This window comes from Peromyscus eremicus, chromosome 23, assembly GCF_949786415.1.
Source record: "Peromyscus eremicus chromosome 23, PerEre_H2_v1, whole genome shotgun sequence".
NCBI lineage: Eukaryota > Metazoa > Chordata > Mammalia > Rodentia > Cricetidae > Peromyscus > Peromyscus eremicus.
Window position 1 is genome coordinate 36,828,461 of NC_081438.1, and position 20,009 is coordinate 36,848,469.

Sequence of the window (20,009 nt, forward strand, 5' to 3'; positions counted from 1 at the left end):
GAATCATACAACTAAACCGTGCGGGCAGCGGCGGCACACACCTTTAATTCCAGCACTTGGGAGGCAAAGGTGGGCAGATCTCTGTGGGTTCAAGGCCAGACTGCTCTAAGGAGTGAGTTCCAAGACAGCTAGGGCTACACACAGAAAAACCCTGTGTGTAGCAAAACAACAACAACAAAAAAGCAGGAAAAAACAAACAAACAAACAAACAAACAAACAAAACAAAAAAGCAAAAGCCCTAAACCCTAAATCTTCACAAAAGCAATGAATGGGTTTTCAAAACTGACCAGTTTTCCAAAACTATAACCTAAGCAAAAGCTTAGAGAGGGGCTTCCTTCCCCTAAGAGTTTTGCAGCCATTTGGACTCATCTGGTTGCTACTCTGCCAGTTTGGTGACCTGGCTGCAGGCTTCAGGGCAGAAGCTTGCACTGGACTGCTGGTACCAAACATGGAGCTGCTTCTCGAGAAATGATGGTCCTGTCCCTGGACCCAGAAAGCTGTCCAGAAGATGTGCTCAAGAGCCACCTGCCTTGGAGCTTCCAAGGGTCGGGGCCACTTCCCTGTGGTGTTGATGGAAAACACTTGAAGCAGACTGTAATAAACTTTAAACTTTCATCACCTGTGGCACGGATAATATGGGGCAATTAGTTGACTAAAAAGCCTAGCCATGAAGAGGTCAGAGGGGGTTGGGGATTTAGCTCAGTGGTAGAGCGCTTGCCTAGCAAGCACATAGGCCCTGGGATCCGTCCTCAGCTCAAAAAAAAAAAAAAAAAAAAAAAGAGGTCAAAGGACATACCTCAAGGAAGAATTCGCCAAACACACCCCTCATACCCGCTACCCCCTAACCCCCAGCCCCCACCCCTACCCCCCTTCCTGGGAACCTAGAAGTGCTGGTGCTGGTGGATGCTGAGAGCGGAACACATGCTCAGAAAAGGCCCGGGTAGCTCCTCCCCTCCCCGCAAGCGCACACCTACACCTCTACCGGCATCCCTCTACCCGTATCACACCCCCCCACTCCCTGACCTTCAAGCCCTGCCTAGCTAAGCCCTGAAGTAGTGCCAGGCCACAGGGCCGTTCGGAAAGGGACTTTGTGCCGCGTTTTGTTTGTTTTGTTCCACATATTTCAGGAAATTTCTGGCAAATCTGGTCTACAAATCTAATGGAAGAGATTCTTCTAAAACGAGTTCAGGGGCTGCATACTGAATGTTGTAGTCGCAGCTACCCCAGAGGCTGCGGCAGGAGGATTACTAGAGCTCAGGAATTTGAAGCCAGCCAGGGAAGCCTAATAGAATCCTATGTGAAAAGAGAGCCCAGAAAATTCACTTAGACACAAAGCAGCAACAATTTTGAGGAGAAATCCAGAGATGGCACACGACACTACTCAAAATGTCCCCATTCTTAATTAAAAAAAAAAAAAAAAAAAAAAAAAAAAGGACGTGCAAAGAATGTAAAAAGAATGCCCATTCATAAGGGAAAAGTAATGTTTGACACTTGCTTTGAATAAGACGTACCAGCCAAAAACTTTAAACCAACCACCTTAATATACTTTCAAACAGTTAAATCATTAAAAAGATCCAAAAGAAGTAAAACAGAAATGATGAAAACGAATGAAACAGAAAATTTATAATTTATAAGTATAATAACAACAGCAAAATCTGACCAGAAGCTTTGAAAAGGAAATTTAACCGGGGAAGGAAGAGGAGAAGGGGAGGAGGAGGGAGGGGAGGAGGGGAGGAGGGGAGGAGAAGAGGAGGAGGGAGGGGAGGAGGAGAGGAGGGGAGGAGGAGGATCAGAAATTCAAGATCATCTCAGCTGTACTACACACAGAATTGGAGGTCAAGGACACTAAACCTTGTCTCGAAAAGAAGCGGGAAGAGAGAGGAAAGAGAGGTTCTCTAAACGTTGCACAGAGATCATTAGAGACTGGGAAAGGGAAGGGAGGGTGACGATGGAGTCAGGTGTGTCCTCAGAACAGCAGCCTCACTGCCGGTCATGACACACTGTTCAGTGTTTCACAGAGAACTAGAAGAGGAAAGCCTGAAGGCTGTGAGCACAGTGATGCGGATGAAGAGGGGACACAGAGTACATCTGCATTACATCACGACGTTTGTATGCATGCTTACAACAGCCAGCTTAAAAGCATGCTACCAAGCTACAGTAATCAGGACTGTACGGTATTGGCAGAAGCATAGCCTATAGGTGAGTAAGGTGAAGATTAAAGACCACCCAAAAAAAAAATCACACCAACTAAGACTTAAAAAGTGAGCTGGAGAGAGGGCTCAACAATTCGGGGCACCAGTTTGTCTTGCAAAGGACCCACGTTTGATTCTCAGCACCCACAGGGTGCCTTACAACTATCTGGAACTCTAGTTCCAGTGGATCTGAAGCCCTGTTCTGCGTGCCCTCCCACAAATATCCATACATACACGTATACATAAATTTAAAAATTGTAGGCCAAGTATCATGGGCAAGCCTTTAATCCCAGTGCTCAGGATTCCTCTCTTGTTTCTTTTATCTTATTTGTTAAAGTTCCTTTTTAGGGGCTGGAGAGATGGCTCAGTGATTAAGAGCATTTGTTGCTCTTGAAGAGGTCGTGGATTCTATTTCCAGCACACATATGGCCGCTCACAGCCATCTGTAACGGCAGGTCCAGCAGATCTGATGTCCTCTTCTGTCCTCTGGGAGCACCAGGCACACATGTGGTACACAAACATGCAGGCAGGCAAAACACACACAGAAAAACAAATAGAAAATCCTTTTAAATTCAATTTGCTTTGTTCGTTTATTTTATTGTATGCTGAGCACCAACATCACATCCATCTTCCTCTGCTTCCTGACTATGGACACAATGTGTCCAGCAGTCTCAGGTTCTGCCGCCCCAGCTGAGAGCTGCCTTCCCACTATGATGGACTGAACCCTCAAACTGGGAGCCAAGGTCAGCTCTGCCTCCCTCCATTTCCTCTTGTCATGCATTCAATCGCAGCAACAGTAACTAATACCTTTTCTTTTCACACTCTCCATCCTCGACCCCTGACGCTGTGCATCCACACAGCCCACACTTGTTCTTGGTGCTAGACATGCCTCCCCTCCTCCCTTCCTCAGATCTTTGCAGATGAACCCTCCCCTGTGAAGTCTTCCCTGGCCACATTAGGAACCACCATGCCTTGTTTCTGCTGCCTTCTAGCACCTGCCTCCGGCCTTATATATACAGTATATAACATTATACTGTGCATCACCGGCTCTCCTTGCGGGAAGGTAAACTCCCAGAGCATAGGGATTTGTCTGTCACCTGAACCTCCAGCAGCATCTCACTCCTGTCACCCACTAGGTGACCAATAAACATGTGCGCCATTAAATAGTGAATCCCCTGTGTGTGCTGGAAACCAAGGAACTGAGCAGAGTCACACCTCACACATGAGCTGACCACCCTGGCCCGACTACACCTAGTGAATGATCATTTCCTGACAAGACCAAGGTCAAGGCTAATGACCACATAGTGGGGCTGGAGAGATGGCTCAGTGGTTAAGAGTACTGTCTGCTCTTCCAGAGGACCCAGGTTCAATTCCCAGCAAGCACAACTGTCTGTAATTTCTGTTCCAGGGGATTTGACACCCTCACACAGACATGCATATAGGCAAAATACAAATAATCATAAAAATAAGTAAGTCAGTTTTTAAAATGACTCCATACTAATATAACCCAGTTGGGCAAGCTCATTTCCTCTTTGTTTCATAGTTCCCTCTCTTTCCAGATATATTTTGTGTACATTATATGTTTAGCCCTGGGTCCATAATGGTAATCCCGTAGAGACAGAACTCCTGTGCTTACGGTTCGGTTTTCTGAAGTCTACTTCGCCTGAGTACTCAGACCACTGTCAAAAATCTAATACTTAGTCATCACCTAGTTTGTTATCAGTTACTTTTCTTATGGCCGTGACTAAGTACCTGACAAGAAGCAGATTCAGGAAGAGCAGGTTTATTTTGGTTCCCCGTTTGAGAGGAGCCCAGCACAGTGGGGAAGATTTGATTAAAGGGGACTGCTCCCTCACAAATGGACCAATCAGGTAGCCATGTGTGTGTGTGTGTGTGTGTGTGTGTGTGTGTGTTGTGGACATGCATGCCATGCTGCACACGTGGAGGTCAGAGGTCTGTGAAGTCAGTTTCCTCCTCCCCTTTTTAAAAGGGATTCAGGGATCGAACTCAGGTCACTGATGCCGTGTGGCGGCACTTTTCCCACTGAGGCATCTCACCAGCCCCTTTGTCCCTTTTTCATCAGCCTGGGATCCCAGGTCATAGGACGGCACCGCTGCGATCAGGATGGGTCTTCTCTCCTCGGTAAGAGCTTTACAGAAACACAGAGACACCCAACATACGTCTCCTAGGTGACCCCAAACCCATGGCTCTGATAACGGAGAGCAGTCATCACAAGGACACTGCAGGAAGCAGAATTTAAGCATCACACACGTTTTAAAGCTGGTTTGGAGAAAATTGCTGGCAGTCTCATTCCACCCTCGGAATTTGAAAGCCTGGCACAGATTAGCCGCATCGACGTCTGGCAAATGCTTCCACTCTTTGTTTTACGTCTCAGTTACAGATCCCAGTGCCACAATTCTCAAGGGGCTTGGTACCAATTATCTTACAGAAATATTTTGATGTCATTGTGGTCCATTATGATGACGATTGTCTGTTTCCAAAAACAGCCTATTTCAAAATTTCCTGGCATTACAGCAAATGTTAGCGAGAGTGATTTCTCTAATGGATGGGAAAGTTTTAGGTTTTGCTCAGCAAGTATGACAGTCAAAATAATTCCCACACACCCTTCCTATTCTGTGAAAATGCAGCCCCATCCCTGAGTGGCAGAGATGAGGCGTTGAGCCCATCTGCAGGAATCCCCTAGCGTCACGACACAATCCCAACTGCTCAGCATTTCAACTGACAACTGGAAACACAACCTTGAGAAAAATTTTGAGGCTCTCTCTTGAAGAATGTCCCCCAAATAAAGTTTAAAAGAGCCTAGCTAACCACTAACTCATTCCTTAAAGAGAGCAGGTTGGATTATGAGCACTTTTTCTAAATGTCTACAGCCATGAAAGAATCAGCAAAATCAAGCTAGACATGATGCCTTTCCACCTCTAGTCCCGGCCCTTGGAAAGTAGAAGCTGGGCACCTCAAGTTCAGGCCAACTTGGGACACAGAATGACACTCTTTCAAAAGAACAATCACTGTTAAAAAACAAAACAAAACAAACAAACAAAAACACATTTACAGGATAAATCCAAGTTAAAAAAAAATCTTGAACCTCCAGCTTGGGATAATTCAACAAAGCTGTACTAAATCTATGTAGAATTCACAAAGAGAAATGAAATTGAGTCTATAAATCCACACTGCTGAAAATTTTTGCAGATCTAAGATCACTAAAGAAGTTTGCATATTTGGGTCAAAGAATCACCCAAAAAAGCATAATTGTTAAAATAAATAAATAAGCAAGCCAGGTGGTGGCGCACGCCTTTAATCCCAGAATTTAGGAGGCAGAGGCAAGTGGATCTCTGTGAGTTCGAGGCCAACCTGGTCTACAAAGAAAGTTCCAGGACAGCCAGGACTGTTACACAGAGAAACCTTGTCTCAATCAATCAATCAATCAATCAATCAATCAATCAATCAATAATCCTGGCTTTCACCTGAGTGAAATATAGGTCATGTGTGTATGTGTGGCCTGTGGATGTGCTTTTCTTCCCAGTGAGATCATGTCAGACATTTATAGTCTTTGACCCTCAGTGAACCTGGCATCAGCCTCAGAAAGTTCCCAGTCAAGGCTCCATCATCAAGTAAGGATGTGGAACCAGTGTGGGCCTGTCTTTTTTTCTCACATACAAAGATTGATTTTTTTTTTCCCCCAAGAAGACATGTTACTTGCGACATTTTTCCTGGGGAGAAACAACAAAAATGTCTATTCACTCTAGATAGGGGATGGACAACAGATCAAAGGACCGATACCACCGAAGTCCAGTTTAGTGAAGCAGTGAGTTATTGGGGTTAGTCACGGAAGCAGGAAGGGCACAAAGGCGGCCGCATCTCTGAGCCCGTCCCGGTGTGAGTAACAGCTCGTGAAAGTCGGGACCTAGAGCGCTCCGGACAACTTGCAGGCAGCTCAACAGGCCAGTAAATTTCTTCCAGGCAGATCAGTTGCCCTGAGTCTCCTGAGCAGTCCTTAGTGATCACACAGTGTTGGGGAGGAAGGGGCCTTGTCCATCAGATCAGCTCTGGGGACTTCCTGGGGTTTTTGAGTTGTTCACTTTCAGAGTCTTAATAAGCCACCCCTCAGAGTTTCCTGAGTCTTTACGATGTACTGAGTCTGGGGTTTGTTTTTGTTTTTGTTTTTTTGAGACAGGGTTTTTCTGTGGCCCTGGCTGTCCTGGAACTCTCTTTGTAGACCAGGCTGGTCTTGAACTCAGAGATCTGCCTGCCTTTCTGCCTTCTGAGTGCTGGGATTAAAGGTATGCACTGGCACTGTCTGGCTTATTTAATTACTTAAAAAAATTATTCCTAATGATATACTTTTCAGTTATCCACATTATTTACTCTCCTCATTGCTATCATTTCAGTGACATTTTTCTGGAGATGATAATCCTGTGTAGACAACAGAAGCTTCTCCCTGCTTCTTTGTGTGTGTACACGTGTGACAGGATCTCATGTGGCCCAGGATGGCTTTGACTTCCTTTGTAGATGAGTATGACTTTGTATTTTTTTTCTTCTTCTTCTTTTTCAAGGCAAGGTTTCTCTGTGTAGTCTTGGCTGTCCTGGAACTCACTCTGTAGACCAGGCTGGCCTCGAACTCACAGAGATCCGCTTGGCTCTGCCTCCCGAGTGCTGGGATTAAAGCCCTACATCACCATGCTCGGCATGCAAACATACTTTTAAAAAACGCTTCTGGGGTTAAAGAAAAGGCTCAGTGGTTAAGAGCACTGACTGCTCTTGCCAAGGAATTAATTCCCAGACCCTGTATGGTGGCTCACAATCATCTCTCCTCCAGTTCCAGATGTGACACCTGTCCTGGCTTCTGTGGGCATTGCATGCACGTGGTACACATACATACACTCAGGCACACACACACACACACACACACACACACACACAATTCTTTAGAGAGTACTTCATAAGAAAAACACACAAAAATGTACAGAGATGCAAATTTCTCTTTATTCCCTAAAGTGTTTTTATGTTTTTCCGTGCTGGGACGAACGGTGATTTCCATGCTAGGGAAGTTTTCTCCCACTGAGCTACATTCCCCAGCCCAAGCTGTGTTTTGTTTAGTGTTTTACACAAGGCAGATGGTACACTTCCTCATTGTGAGAAGTCACCTTCTTGCTGCTCACCTTCCTTCCCACAGCTATCGGGTGATTTTCATTTCTCGGAGTCCAAGTTGATCTATCACTCCGCCCATTCACCAGCTTTTCCTCCTGCCTGAAGCACTCTACTTGCATGTCTTTGGACCAGTGCCAATCTTTCGCTAGGTTAGACTCACTGTGTGAAGCTTCCTGTTTGGCCCACTTCCTCCAGTCCAGGAACATCAGGTTCCTTTGCACAACTCCCACAGTGCTCAAGGGTCTTCTCTTCGGTTACCTGGCATAATGTATGGGCTCACTTTCCTTTCCTACCAGTCTCCCTGTGGGTCCTTGAGGGCTAGGACCACGTTTCAAGTTTATAACCTCATTACTTGGTACAGTACCTGACTGAATCCACATGCTCATAAATAGTGAATAAAATGTGAATTCTCCCACTTACTACATTTATTTCACATTTCTTTTTTTGTTTTGTGTTTTCCGAGACAGGGTTTCGCTGTATCTTTGGTGCCTGTCCTGGAACTCACTCTGTAGACCAGGCTGGCCTCGAACTCACAGAGATCAGCCTCCCTCTGTCTCCTGAGTGCTAGGATTAAAGGCGTGTGCCACCACCACCCAGATCCCATTCTTTTGCTTGTTTGTTTTTGTTTTATGAGACAGTGTTTCTCTGTGTAATTCTGGCTGTCCTGGAACTCACTCTGTAGACCAGGTTGGCCTCGAACTCAGAAGTTGGCTTCTGCCTCCCGAGTGCTGAGATTAAAGATGTGCACCACAAGCCGGGCGGTGAGTTCCAGGAAAGGCGCAAAGCTACACAGAGAAACCCTGTCTCGAAAAACCAAAAAAAAAAAAAAAAAATGTGCACCACTATCGCCTGGCTATTCTTTAGCTGTTTCAACATTTTCCTCATCCCCTTTGTGTATTAACGACCCCTCAAACTACAGACAAATTGATCACGAGGAACTCAGGAAACAACTTTGGTTTTAAAATCTGTACAATGGAGCTGGTGACACGGCTCTTGTTTGATTCTGAGACCAAGAATTCCACACAGCAGAATACTATTTAGCAATAAATAGTGTAGAACTACAGCTACAAGCAACATGCTTGAATCTCAAAAACCACTAAGCAAAATAAAGTCATGGGGTAAAAAGCACATAAATTGTATGATGCTGCTTACCTGCAATTAAACAACAATATTTTTACAGAAATCAGGCTACTGAGAATGGGGATGGGGGGGGGGAGGTGGTGGAGTAATAGTTTATCGTTAGACCACTTCTCTAGCATACACCATGCATTGGACTGAATTCCCCAGAACTTTTGTTTTGTTTAAAGAAAGAAAGACAGGGTTGGGGATTTAGCTCAGTGGTAGAGCGCTTGTCTAGCAAGCACAAGGCCCTGGGTTCGATCCTCAGCCCCAAAACAACAAAAACAAACAAACAAACAAACAAACAAAAACAAGAAAGAGACAAAAGAAAGAAAGGAAAAAGACATTAGAATATTTCACGAATCTGGAGGGAGAGTGGATCAACTAGAAGGAAGTTCCAGGAATCTTGGGAGAGGGGACATTCTGTATCTTGTCTGCAGGGATTGGTTATAAAGCTTAGTGTTAGTACACTTAGGGTCTGCACACTAGCATAAGGATTTTTTGAAACTCTCAATCTATATACGTGCATATACACAGAGGCATGCTAACATGCACACACACACTGAATTCCACTAACATGCATTGGTGTTTTGTCTCCTGGAACTGGAGTCACAAACAGCTGTGAGCTGCCATGTGGGTGCTGGGAATTGAACCCAGGTCCTCTGGAAGAGCAGTCAGTGCTCTTAGCCTCTGAGCCATCTCTCCAGCCTCCTACTTTTATTAACTCTTAAGCTAATACTAGTATCATTTTGGTTACACTAAATCAACTTAAGTAAGTAATATATTAAAAAACAGAAAAATTGGGCCAGATGTGGTGGTGGCCATCTTTAACCTCAGCACCCAGGAGGTAGAAGCAGGCACATCTCTGTGAATTCCGGGCCAGCCATGGCAAAAGAATGAGACTCTATCTCAAAATCAAAGAAAAACTGCTTTGGGAATAAAACTTTGCTATGTCTAAGATAAAAGTTAATTAAAAGTAACTGTACATAATTTGGTCACAGATATTAAAATTTGCTCAATTATTGAAGTCTCTTAGTAAACCCCTAGCTAACTAGATCAGTCACGTTTTTCACACACTCCGAGATAGGGTCTCAATGTCTTCGAGTTAAATGTTTATCTTCTAGCATGGATAAATGGGATTTCAAACAACCGAACCTAACCCTAGCTGATCACGTCATTCATTAGATTTTTCTGAGTTTATTATTGGGATCTATTAGCAGGATATGGTGGTTTTCACAGTTCATAAATATTCAAGGATGAGATCTGGCACCAAGCAGAAGCTGAGGGAAGTGAGACCACTCCAGTCAGGCCAACAGTGGCTGAGAGCATGGCTGTGCTGTCCCTACAGTCCTCAGTCCAGAGTAAAGATCTATAGCCTCCTGGCTGTAGGAGCACACTGAGAGTCTGGCTTCTTGTTTTCCTGATGGTGGGGACAACCTTCCCAAGAATGCATACTACGGACGGGAATGATTATCTCCAAAATCAAGTGAGGCGTTATTGCGTAGGAGGAATGGATCGGAATAGCAATTACAAAAACAATGTCCACCTCTCAAAGCCCTCCTCTACTGTTGGAATATTTTCAAGATCCAATTCGCCTATGACAATAAATCGATTGATCTAATGACTAGGAATACTGCTTCCAGTGTAATGACTGATTAAACACCTTCATCTACAGCCAGGGAGGTAGTCAGGAACGGGAGGAACAGTAAGGGTGATGGGAGTGAAAATGACCAGAGTATGTTACCACACATGCCTGCTTGAAGATGTCAAAATGAAACCTAGTATTTTGCACAATTAATATACACTAAACAGTTCAAACTACAGGTATGTGTTCCGGTGAGCTCCACCTCAACCCCCTCCCCATCTCTCTCTCCCCAAACCCCGCAAGAACACCGAAGTGAGGTTTTCGTTGGGTTGTGTTGTGTTGTGAGACAAGTGTCTGAAGCTCCTGCTTCTGCCTCCGGAAGGCTGGTCTTATGAGCATGCGCAGCACGCCCGGCTTTCCAAAGTTTTAGCTGACCAATGGGTGTGTTGTTTTCACATCAGGGGAAAAACTTCGAAAACACAGTTTTTGTTCACCCGTAATTACTTGCCTACGCGACAACAGCCCCGAGAAACGTTAAGAAGCACCGCACCGCAGGACGCAAGAGGAGAACCTCCGCCTCCTACGTCACATGACGCACCACCTTGCGTCGGCACGCTACGGAAGTAGCGTCCGTCTGGACTGCCGCGAGGGCCCTTTTCCGGGCTGTCTAACACGATGCCTGTAGGAGTTTGTGTTAGCCGGCTGCCTTTAGTCTGCGCAGAGGAGAGCCTCCTCACAAGGTCTCCCGGTTATCAGAGTAACGCGCTTCTCTCGAGGAGCCTCGCCCGCCCGGCGTTTGTCTTCAGGCGGCGCCACGGGCAGCCCGCGGTCCTTGTAAGAGCGCGCGGCCCCGCCCCCTTCCTTTTGGCCGCGGCAGCCATCTTCCAGGTCGGTGGGCGCGTGGCTCTGGCGGCTGGCGCGTTTTACACGCTGCACGGGGGGCTCCGGCCGCGGAGACTGCATGTCAGGGTCGTGGGGAGACTGTCTAGAGGCCGCTGGCCTGGGCGGTGGGTGCCGGGGGCTTGTATCCGGAGAGGCCGGGCCTGGCTTAGTGCTCGTAGCCGGGCGTCCGCCTAGCCCCAAACATGAGCATGTGCTGTCGGGCTAGATCTGAAAAGTCGGCTTGGTTCTTCACGAGGCTTGGGTGTGTGCAGGCCTGGACTTGGCTCTGGCGACGAGAGTGCCCTCCGAGTCAGCCTGGGTAGTGATGTAAAGGAGATCCCTCTTCGGGATGCATGGAACAGTTCGTAATTTGCAAATTTTGGCCCTAGAAGACGAGCGTAGGGAGGGACGGTAACGTTAAGGCCGCCACACCGATGCTTAAGATAGGAGCGAGGTGGTTACTTACAACACCATGCTTTAGGGGTTCCCATGTGGTTCGGAGTAGTGGCCAGGAGTGGGGGGTAGTCCTGCCCTGGATGGATGGAGTGATCCAAACCTTGTTGGTATGTTGGAAAACAAGTTCTGGTTCTAAATACCTGTAGCAGTAAGTCTTTAGATGGTGCTAAATTAGCTGCCGATTGAGTAGTCTCCCTGTGCCAAGAGTCACTGGGGCCTCATTGTAGATTTTACATCGGCTGTTTATAAAAATGGAAAGGCCATTAACAGGCAGGAATGTCAGCTTAAGTAGGTCTTTGTAGCAAGAATCGTCGAGGCTTGTATCAGATTTACCAGGGAATGATTCTCTCTACACACTTCCTAATACCTTAGCAAATGGAAGTGTCTCTTAACTCCACGATTCCATTTGCTAATTTGACAGAGAATTCGGTTAATAATGAAAGAAAATTAACAGCATCAAAGTGCAGGCTGAGTTCTGTGGTCCCCAACCACAAAGTTTTCCTGAAGTTGGGAGTTGCAATGTCCTTGGCATCTAGACTATTCTACTTGTAGATAGGATGTAGTATACGTTGGTGTGTTCTGTATTCTGATAGGAAGGTGTTTTGGTTTGAATTTAACAACCAGTCCTGCTGGTTTTAATGACAGAATTTGGTCTCTAAACTCACCAAACTCCTTTTTAAAAAAACATAGCTTTCTATTTAAGTCTTTAAGTGGAATCATGGGCACCCGTTTACAATCCCAGCACTTTGAGGCTTGAGCAGCAAGGTGCTGAGTTTGAGGGAGCCTGGTCTGTAACAAGATGACGTGTGTGTGTCTGTCTGTGTGTGTGTGTGTATGTGGTGATCCAGCTTTTTATATTGTTTCCTGGTTGGTTTTAAGGGGATAGTTGCTAACATTAAATAAACTTGTTATTTGATTGCTGACTTTCCTGGTTTCAGTAACTCGCCAAAATGACGAACACAAAGGGAAAGAGGAGGGGGACCCGCTATATGTTCTCCAGGCCTTTTAGGAAACATGGTAAGTGGCGTGATCCTCCTTGATAATGTGTTTTTATTGATCTGTGGTTAACAGCATTTACCTGTACTGTGCCATAAGCAAAAGCATGGATCTCATAGTCTCAAAACTTGAGTGTCCGTGCAGGCTTAGCACTGGAAAGAAGGGTCAGACTTAGTCTTAGACTGGCTTTGCTTATAAGGAGAAATTGTCCATTATACCTAATGTAACTGCCAAAGATTTGTGCGTAGTGTTGAAAACTGGTACCGTTATAAAAGTACCGTGTGGGTCTAGACATTGTCTTGATTTTTTTTCTCTTTTGCAGGAGTTGTTCCTTTGGCTACTTACATGCGAATCTACAAGAAAGGTGATATTGTAGACATCAAGGTAAATTAGAGTGGAGGAAAGATCAGCATTAGAAGTTAGGTGCTAGCCGGATGTTGGTGGTGCACGACTTTAATCCCAGCACTCAGGAGGCAGAGGCAGGCAGATCTCTGAGTCTACAAAGCAAGTTCCACTAGGGCAGTCACGGAGAAACCTGTTTTGAAAACCTGTTAGGAATGTTGATTTAATGATTTAATAGCACAAACGGGGGAGGGGTAAAAGAAACTTTTAAAATTAATTGTTAAAAGTCAAGAATGGAGCCAGGCCTTGGTGGCGCACACCTTTAATCCCAGCACTCGGGAGGCAGTGGTGGGTTTGAGGTCAGTCTGGTCTACAGAGCCCAGTTCGAGGACAACCAGGGCTACACAGAAACTCTGTCTTGAAAAAACAAGAGTCGAGAATGCTGGCTTTAATCTCAGCACTCAGGGTGAAGAGGCAGGTGAATTCCCTTGAGTGCAAGACCAGCTGGACCTGTACAGTTAGACCCTGTCTCAAAAGATATAAAATGTGTAGTTAAAGATGCAGTTGCTTTTTATGAAAGCCCCAGTGAAGGCTACACTCTTTGGGGTAGTTGAATATATTCTGGCACTCTGGAACTTAATGATGATTGTCTATTTGATTGCTTGATGCAATGTGAAAACCACATTTCACCGGCTCTGAGAGTTCTTGAGTTGCCATTTAAAGGGAGCTTGGTTACTAAAAAGGATTTGGAAAGAGGAATTGGCTGGAATAGTAAATACTTTGTCTCTTGCCTAGGGAATGGGCACTGTTCAAAAAGGAATGCCTCATAAGTGTTACCATGGCAAAACCGGAAGAGTCTACAATGTCACCCAGCATGCCGTGGGCATCATTGTAAACAAGCAAGTTAAGTAAGTGAAATGCTGTAGATACGATGAAGTAGTCGTCACACACCCCCTTTCACTTTGCCAATTGGACTTCATGTCTTCATTGGCCATTCAAGTGGGGCAAAGGAAATAACCTTTTAAAACTCAGGCAAACTTAAGTGTTTGTCTTGTAACCTGTCAGGGGAAACATTGACGTTCACGGGGAAGTCTGGTGGAATGGTTGGTGCTTGTGTGTTGGTAGCATTAAAAGTTCATTACAAACTTCATTAGCCGGGTTTGGCTAAGTTACTATTGTTTCAGGGCCGTGTTCATCAGAAAAGTAGCTTTGAAGTGTGCTCTCGGGCCTCTTCCTTTGGGTAAGGATGATTGACGTAAGCGTGAGCAATGTTAACTTACTAGATAATGTTGTCAGAACGGTGTGCGTTTCTGTTGGGTTTGGAATGAAGCATTTAGGACATGTATTGGTCTTTCCAGGGGCAAGATCCTTGCCAAGAGAATCAATGTGCGGATTGAGCACATCAAGCACTCTAAGAGCCGAGACAGCTTCCTGAAGCGGGTGAAGGAGAACGACCAGAAGAAAAAGGAAGCCAAGGAGAAGGGCACCTGGGTGCAGCTGAAGCGCCAGGTGAGAGCCCGACCAGGCAGTGTGTATGGCTATTGACCATGAGGATTGGTGAAAACTTTGCTCACTTAACTTTTTAAGTTTGAGAATTGAGTATTCATTAGTTACAAAGAGCACTTTAAGGCGGTGGTGGCGCATGCCTTTAATCCCAACACTCAGGAGGCAGAGGCAGGTGGATCTCTGTGAGTTCAAGGCCAGCCTGGTCTACAGAGTGAGATCCAGGACAGGCTCCAAAGCTACACAGAGAGCTACCCTGTCTCGGGAAAAAAAAAAAGAGCACTTTAAGGTTTTCATAATCCTTTTCTTTCTTTACCAGCCCGCCCCACCCAGAGAAGCACACTTTGTGAGGACTAACGGGAAGGAGCCTGAGCTGCTGGAGCCCATTCCGTACGAATTCATGGCCTAATGTACAAAAAGAAATAAAGGACCTGGACTGTAAAGGGCTTTTCTTACGTTGAAGTGTGTCATGTCTCCTTCCTGAAAGAAAACGTTGAAGCAGATTTTGATTGTGCTGGTTCGTTGTGTCTTTTCTTTTTCTTTTTTTTTTTTTTTGAGATAGGGTTTCTCTGTGTAGCTTTTGCGTCTTTCCTGGGTCTCACTCTATAGTCCAGGCTTGCCTCGAACTCACAGAAATCCTGCTTCTGCCTCCCAAGTGTTGGGTTAAAGGTGTGTGTCACCACCACCCAGCTCATTGTGTCTTTTATATTCAACTTTTTCCTGTTAAATGATACAACTTAGTGTGCAAAATACCCACTCTTGGTTAGAAAAATGGCCAGATAGTTGTTCTAAATCACCAGAGGGAAAGACGTAGAAAAACTAGTGAGTGATCAGGCCTGGTGGTGCAACTCTAATCCTTGCATTTGAAGGTTGAGGCAGGAGGGTCTTCAAGAACAGCTTGGGGCACATGGCATGATGCTATACAAAGTGGGGGGTATCAGGGAGGTCGAGTCAGGTGTGGTCAGTCCCTGATGGTGAAGATCTGTCTTGTAGCTGTATCCTCCGAAGGGGGTAGACAAAGCTTAAGCCAGAAGGAGAGGGGTGGAAGTGTGGCCCTAGACAGGTTGTACTGTTGGTGAAGAAAGCCCTGGTCTGACTCCCCCAAAGCCTCATGTCCTTCACAGTGGGGAGTGAGTCCAGCATGGATTTTGAAGGTTCACATCAAAGCCATGGCATTCAGCTCATGAGTATCAAGAGTTGTGTGTCATTGACCCCGTTTTAAATATTAGAAATGGCCCAGCCTCCATCTTTGGAAAAAATGTTACTGGCCCTTGACAGGCCTGGTCAGTTTGTTCTTTGCTCTGGGTTATGTCCAGGTTCACCTTTCTCTAAGGCCCGTATGGGCAGTGCTTATGTTGTAGCCCAGCAAATCTGGAGTGGGCTCTGCACTGCCAGATACTCGTGGTTGATTGCGTTTATGCTGGTGCTTGGTGTGGCAGCATGTATTGGAGCTGGACAGTGGAGAGGAAGGTAAGATAAAACCCACTGCTTCGTTACGGCTAACTTCAAATCTGTTCTGGAAGCAGGGCTGCTTTTCAACCATGTGTGACGTGCCCGTTCCTAACCACAAGCAATGGAGCGAGCATTGTTCTTGCTGCTTTGTGATCACAGTTCATTAACTGCTAATGGTGAGCTGTGAACACATGGTATGATGTGTCAAATACATGGTTGGATTCATTGGACCACCACCCTCCATCTTGTCTGAGGACCCCAGTCCCTAGTTGTGGGGATTCTGTCTGGATTATTTATACCTTCAACCCTTAGTGATGGTTTTTAAGAGCAAGTGGTAAGTTCCAGCAACTGCTAGGGTTACTGCCTTGGGAAACAGGGTTCTGCTCTGGTCTTGTGGTGCTTTTCTCCTGGGCTTATGGGTACTGAGTCACACTTGGGGGGCTTGTTTTTCTTAAGAAACTTCTGAGCCCTTGGGTTGTCAGCTACTGACTGTTTTCTTTGAGTGCAGAATAGCTCCCCAGCATCCAAATCTAAACAAAACACTTAAATCCAGTTCCCAGCTGGCTGCTGCGGCGCCTGCATACCTTACGGGGTGCGCTGTGCAGCATGGGTGGGTGAAGAGAGAAGGCACTCCAAGATGAAGTTTATACGCAGTCTTGGGATGGCTACAGTGCTCCTTCAGTAAAACGGTTCTACAAATCGGAAAACAGTCACTGATTTCCACAAGGATTCTTCAAGGTCAAAGTACTTCTAAAGAATAGCTGTCCACTCTAATATCTACCCAGGATACAGTGACTGCTAAATTCCTGTAACACAGAAGCAGGCAGATCACTTTAAGTCCAAGGCTAGCCAGGGCTGCATAGTGACGCCCTGTTCCCAAACAAAAACTCGAGTTCTCAAACATTTCCTCTTCCAACCACGGCTTTGGTTCCTGTTGTGGGAACACAAAAGATAACGGTTTACCCAGAGCCCTGTAGTAGGGTTTTTGTTTTTGTTTAGTTTTTTTGAGATGGTTTCTCTGTGTTGTGGTGCCTGTCCTGGATCTCACTCTGGAGACCAGCCTGGCCTGGAACTCACAGAGATCCACCTGGCTCTGCCTCCCGAGTGCTGGGATTAAAGACGTGCACCACTACTGCCCTGCCTATGGAGTTCTTGGTTGCTGTGTTTACTGTTAAGTAGGGAGGTGCAGTGCTCCTAGGTTGTGGCCATCTGCATGTTAGCAACGCAGGTTGGCAGCTCTGAGCAAGGCAGAGACTGGACCATTTCCTCCTGTCAGGCCGCCACCATCTGAAAAGTTGCTGTTATCTGCCTTTTTCTTGTGTTGACAGTAGTACTAACGTTCTTGGCGATCTGTTAGGGTATGCTGTTTCATCATGGACAGCTTTGAGATGTGAGGACTGCCACGTTTCATGTGTAAGTAAACTGCAAGAGTCCGGCAGAGCTTAGCCTTGACACTGTGTCACACCAAAATGGCCTTCACCACAGCTTGACTGCTGTGTGGAGGCTAGACTCCGTTAGCTAATATGTATGAGTGGGTGGTCTTTTAAAAATAACAGGCTGGGAGGGCTGGAGAGATGGCTCAGAGGTCAAGAGCACTGGCTGCTCCTTCAGAGGTCCTGAGTTCAATACCCAGCAACCACATGGTGGCTCACAACCATTCGTAATGAGATCTGGTGCCTTCTTCTGGTGTGCAAACAGAACACTGTATATATAATAAATCTTAAAAGAAAAAAAGAAACGTTATCCTGTAAAAATAACAGACTGGGGCTGGGTGGTGGTGGCGCATGCCTTTAATCCCAGCGCTCGGGAGGCAGAACCAGGAGATCTCTGTGAGTTTGAGGCCAGCCTGGTCTACAGAACGAGATCCAGGACAGGCACCAAAACTACAAAGAGAAACCTTGTCTCAAAAAAAAAGACAGGACTTTTGGTTTTTTGTTTTTTGTTTTTTGTTTTTTGTTTTTTTTTTGAGACGGTTTCTCTGTGTAGTCCTGGCTGTCCTGGAATCCACTTTGTAGGCCAGGCTGATCTCAAATTTAAAAAGATCTGCCTCCTGAGTGTTGAGATTAAAGGTGTGCGCCACCACCTGGCCAAACTGGGGACTCTTAATCTCTGTATGTTTGGTCTTACTTTCTGCTGTGCTTTATAAAACTAGTGTTTCTCTGAAGTCTGGTCAACACTTTGCTCATGAACATTTGGGATTGTTAGATCCTCCTGTGATGTGGAAAGGTCGGGAGACGTAGGGCAGTGTTTTGTTCTTTGCCAGAAAGTCTTGTCTTCACCCTCTGTTGCCTTGACAGTCACATGGCACAGGGGCCGGAATGAAGGATTCCAAAAGGCTCTTGTGCGCTTACAGTCTGATTTATGATTTACCCTGACCTGAGGAGAAGCCTCCATTTGGGGAAAGGAACAGTTACCAGCAGAAGAAATGGGCAGAGGCTGTCAGCCTTCCTGACGCTGCAGCCCTCTGATACGGGTCCTCGTGTGGGGTGACCCCCAACCATAACATTACTTCTTTGCTACTGTTATGAATCAGAAATATCTGACAGTCAACTCACAGGGGGTTGCGACCCAGAGGTTGCGACCCACTGGATTAGGGCCATTATTAAGGGCACCTATTCAGAAAATTCTTTCCATTTGGTGTACAGCACAAGAATTTTCTAAAACACAAATGGCCTACCTATGAATATGTGCACTCTCCTTAGGCTTCTTCACAATTCTGGATAAAAGAATGCGATTTGCTGATGCTTGAATTATTTTGGCAAGTGAAAAACAAGGGGACTAGAGAGATGGCTCAGTAGTCAGAGCACTGGCCAGAGCACATGGTGGCTCAGGACCATTCGTAGGTCTAGTTCCAGGGGATCCAATGCCCTCTTCTGGCCACTTCGTGTACTGCACATGTGTGGTACACACACACACACACACACACACACACACACACACACACACTGGCCACTTCGTGTACTGCACATGTGTGGTACACACACACACACACACACACACACACACACACACACACACACACAAGCCAGGGTGTTGTGGCTGATGCCTTTAATTCAACACCATCACTGGGGAGGCAGGGGCAGGCAGATCTCTCTGAGGCCAGCCTGATCTATAGAGCTAGTTCCAGGACACTTTCCCTTAAGGGCTTTTACCAGTATCAATTATTAAGAGTTTGCAAATTTGGCAGGAGAAATGTGGTGTTTCCTTGTTACTGAGTTTGGATTCTGTTTCCTTTCATCTTTGCAGTTTGGGGCGGCCTTTCTGACCATTATTGAAGTACCTTAATTCTGCAGGTTTCATGGCTTTGAATATCATTCATATCCTGACAGTGACCCTGGCCCACAAAACCCTCCACCCGAGCTGTGGCTTTCTGACCTTTTCCTCGTGTGACTCCTAGCCCAGGGCCTGGTTTGGTTTTCCCACCTCGCTGTGCCTTTGCTATGCCAGGCACACACTTCTTCAAAGCTTCTGTGCTTGGTGTTTCCTTTGCTGGAAAGCTTGTCCTACAGAGATGCCTGCGGTTTGTCCCCTTTCCATAATCAACCTCTGCCCGGATTTTGTCAGACCGCCTTTTAATGGCCTATAAAAATAGCAAACTCCTTTATCATTTTTGTGCCTTTATTCTTTATAGTACTTATGACCCAATATATCTTTTTGTTGGGGAGTCTGAGTTTTTAATCCACGGAATTATTTACAGCTTCTTGTTAGGGTCAGGAACACTTTACTGCTGTGGAAGGAGGCCAAAGAAGACAGTGCCACACAGCCCTGCTCTACACGGTGACGACCTGGAAGATAGACAAGTACTTATGTGAGACAAGCCAGAGGGCACTAGCAACTTGAAGGAGGACGCGAAGGGCAGTTGGTGGCAGGGCTCTTGTTCCTGGCTGCCCGCCTCCCATAGTTATTGAGTGTGCGGTCAGAGGGCAGTGGGTTGGACAGAAGTGGGGTGCTGCCTGCAGCTTTCTGCCCTTGTGTGCTCAGAGTGTTCGGGTCTCCGGCATCTTGTCCCTTGCTCCTTCCTCGACTTCAGCCTCCAGGCCTGGGAAGCTTGCAGGCGAGCAAGTCCTTCCCGTGCCTTGCTAGTCCCTTCTGTAGCTAAATTTCCTGGTTGCCCACTACACATCTGGCTCCCACCTCCTCCATGCTGATGCAACTATCCTCGGAGGTTGCCAAAATCTTGCTAATTAACACATTTAGAGGCTTTTTTCAAATTAATTTTTTTATCTCCCTGTTACTTGGCAGCGCCAACCGGTTTTCTTTTCCAGGGGCTTCTGCACCTCCACTCAGACGCCGCTCCTCCAGGCCCCACCAAG

The 20,009-nt window shown here is 46.1% G+C and overlaps 1 protein-coding gene and 2 non-coding genes across 3 annotated transcripts; all 3 read left to right on the forward strand.

Moving 5' to 3' along the window:
- The first annotated feature begins 11,112 nt into the window (after window positions 1–11,112).
- On the forward strand, window positions 11,113–14,706 carry Rpl21 (ribosomal protein L21). The gene is made up of 6 exons (XM_059249112.1): window positions 11,113–11,209; window positions 12,342–12,420; window positions 12,722–12,783; window positions 13,537–13,649; window positions 14,100–14,250; window positions 14,564–14,706. The coding sequence occupies exons 2-6, from the start codon at window positions 12,354–12,356 to the stop codon at window positions 14,651–14,653; spliced, it is 483 nt and encodes a 160-aa protein (XP_059105095.1). The 5' UTR covers window positions 11,113–11,209; window positions 12,342–12,353; the 3' UTR covers window positions 14,654–14,706.
- Window positions 13,375–13,445, forward strand: LOC131898713 (small nucleolar RNA SNORD102). The gene has a single exon (XR_009376015.1). It is a non-coding gene; the product is annotated as a small nucleolar RNA SNORD102 (small nucleolar RNA).
- LOC131898717 (small nucleolar RNA SNORA27) lies at window positions 13,689–13,817 on the forward strand. Its single transcript, XR_009376019.1, has one exon. It is a non-coding gene; the product is annotated as a small nucleolar RNA SNORA27 (small nucleolar RNA).
- Window positions 14,707–20,009: the final 5,303 nt, after the last annotated feature.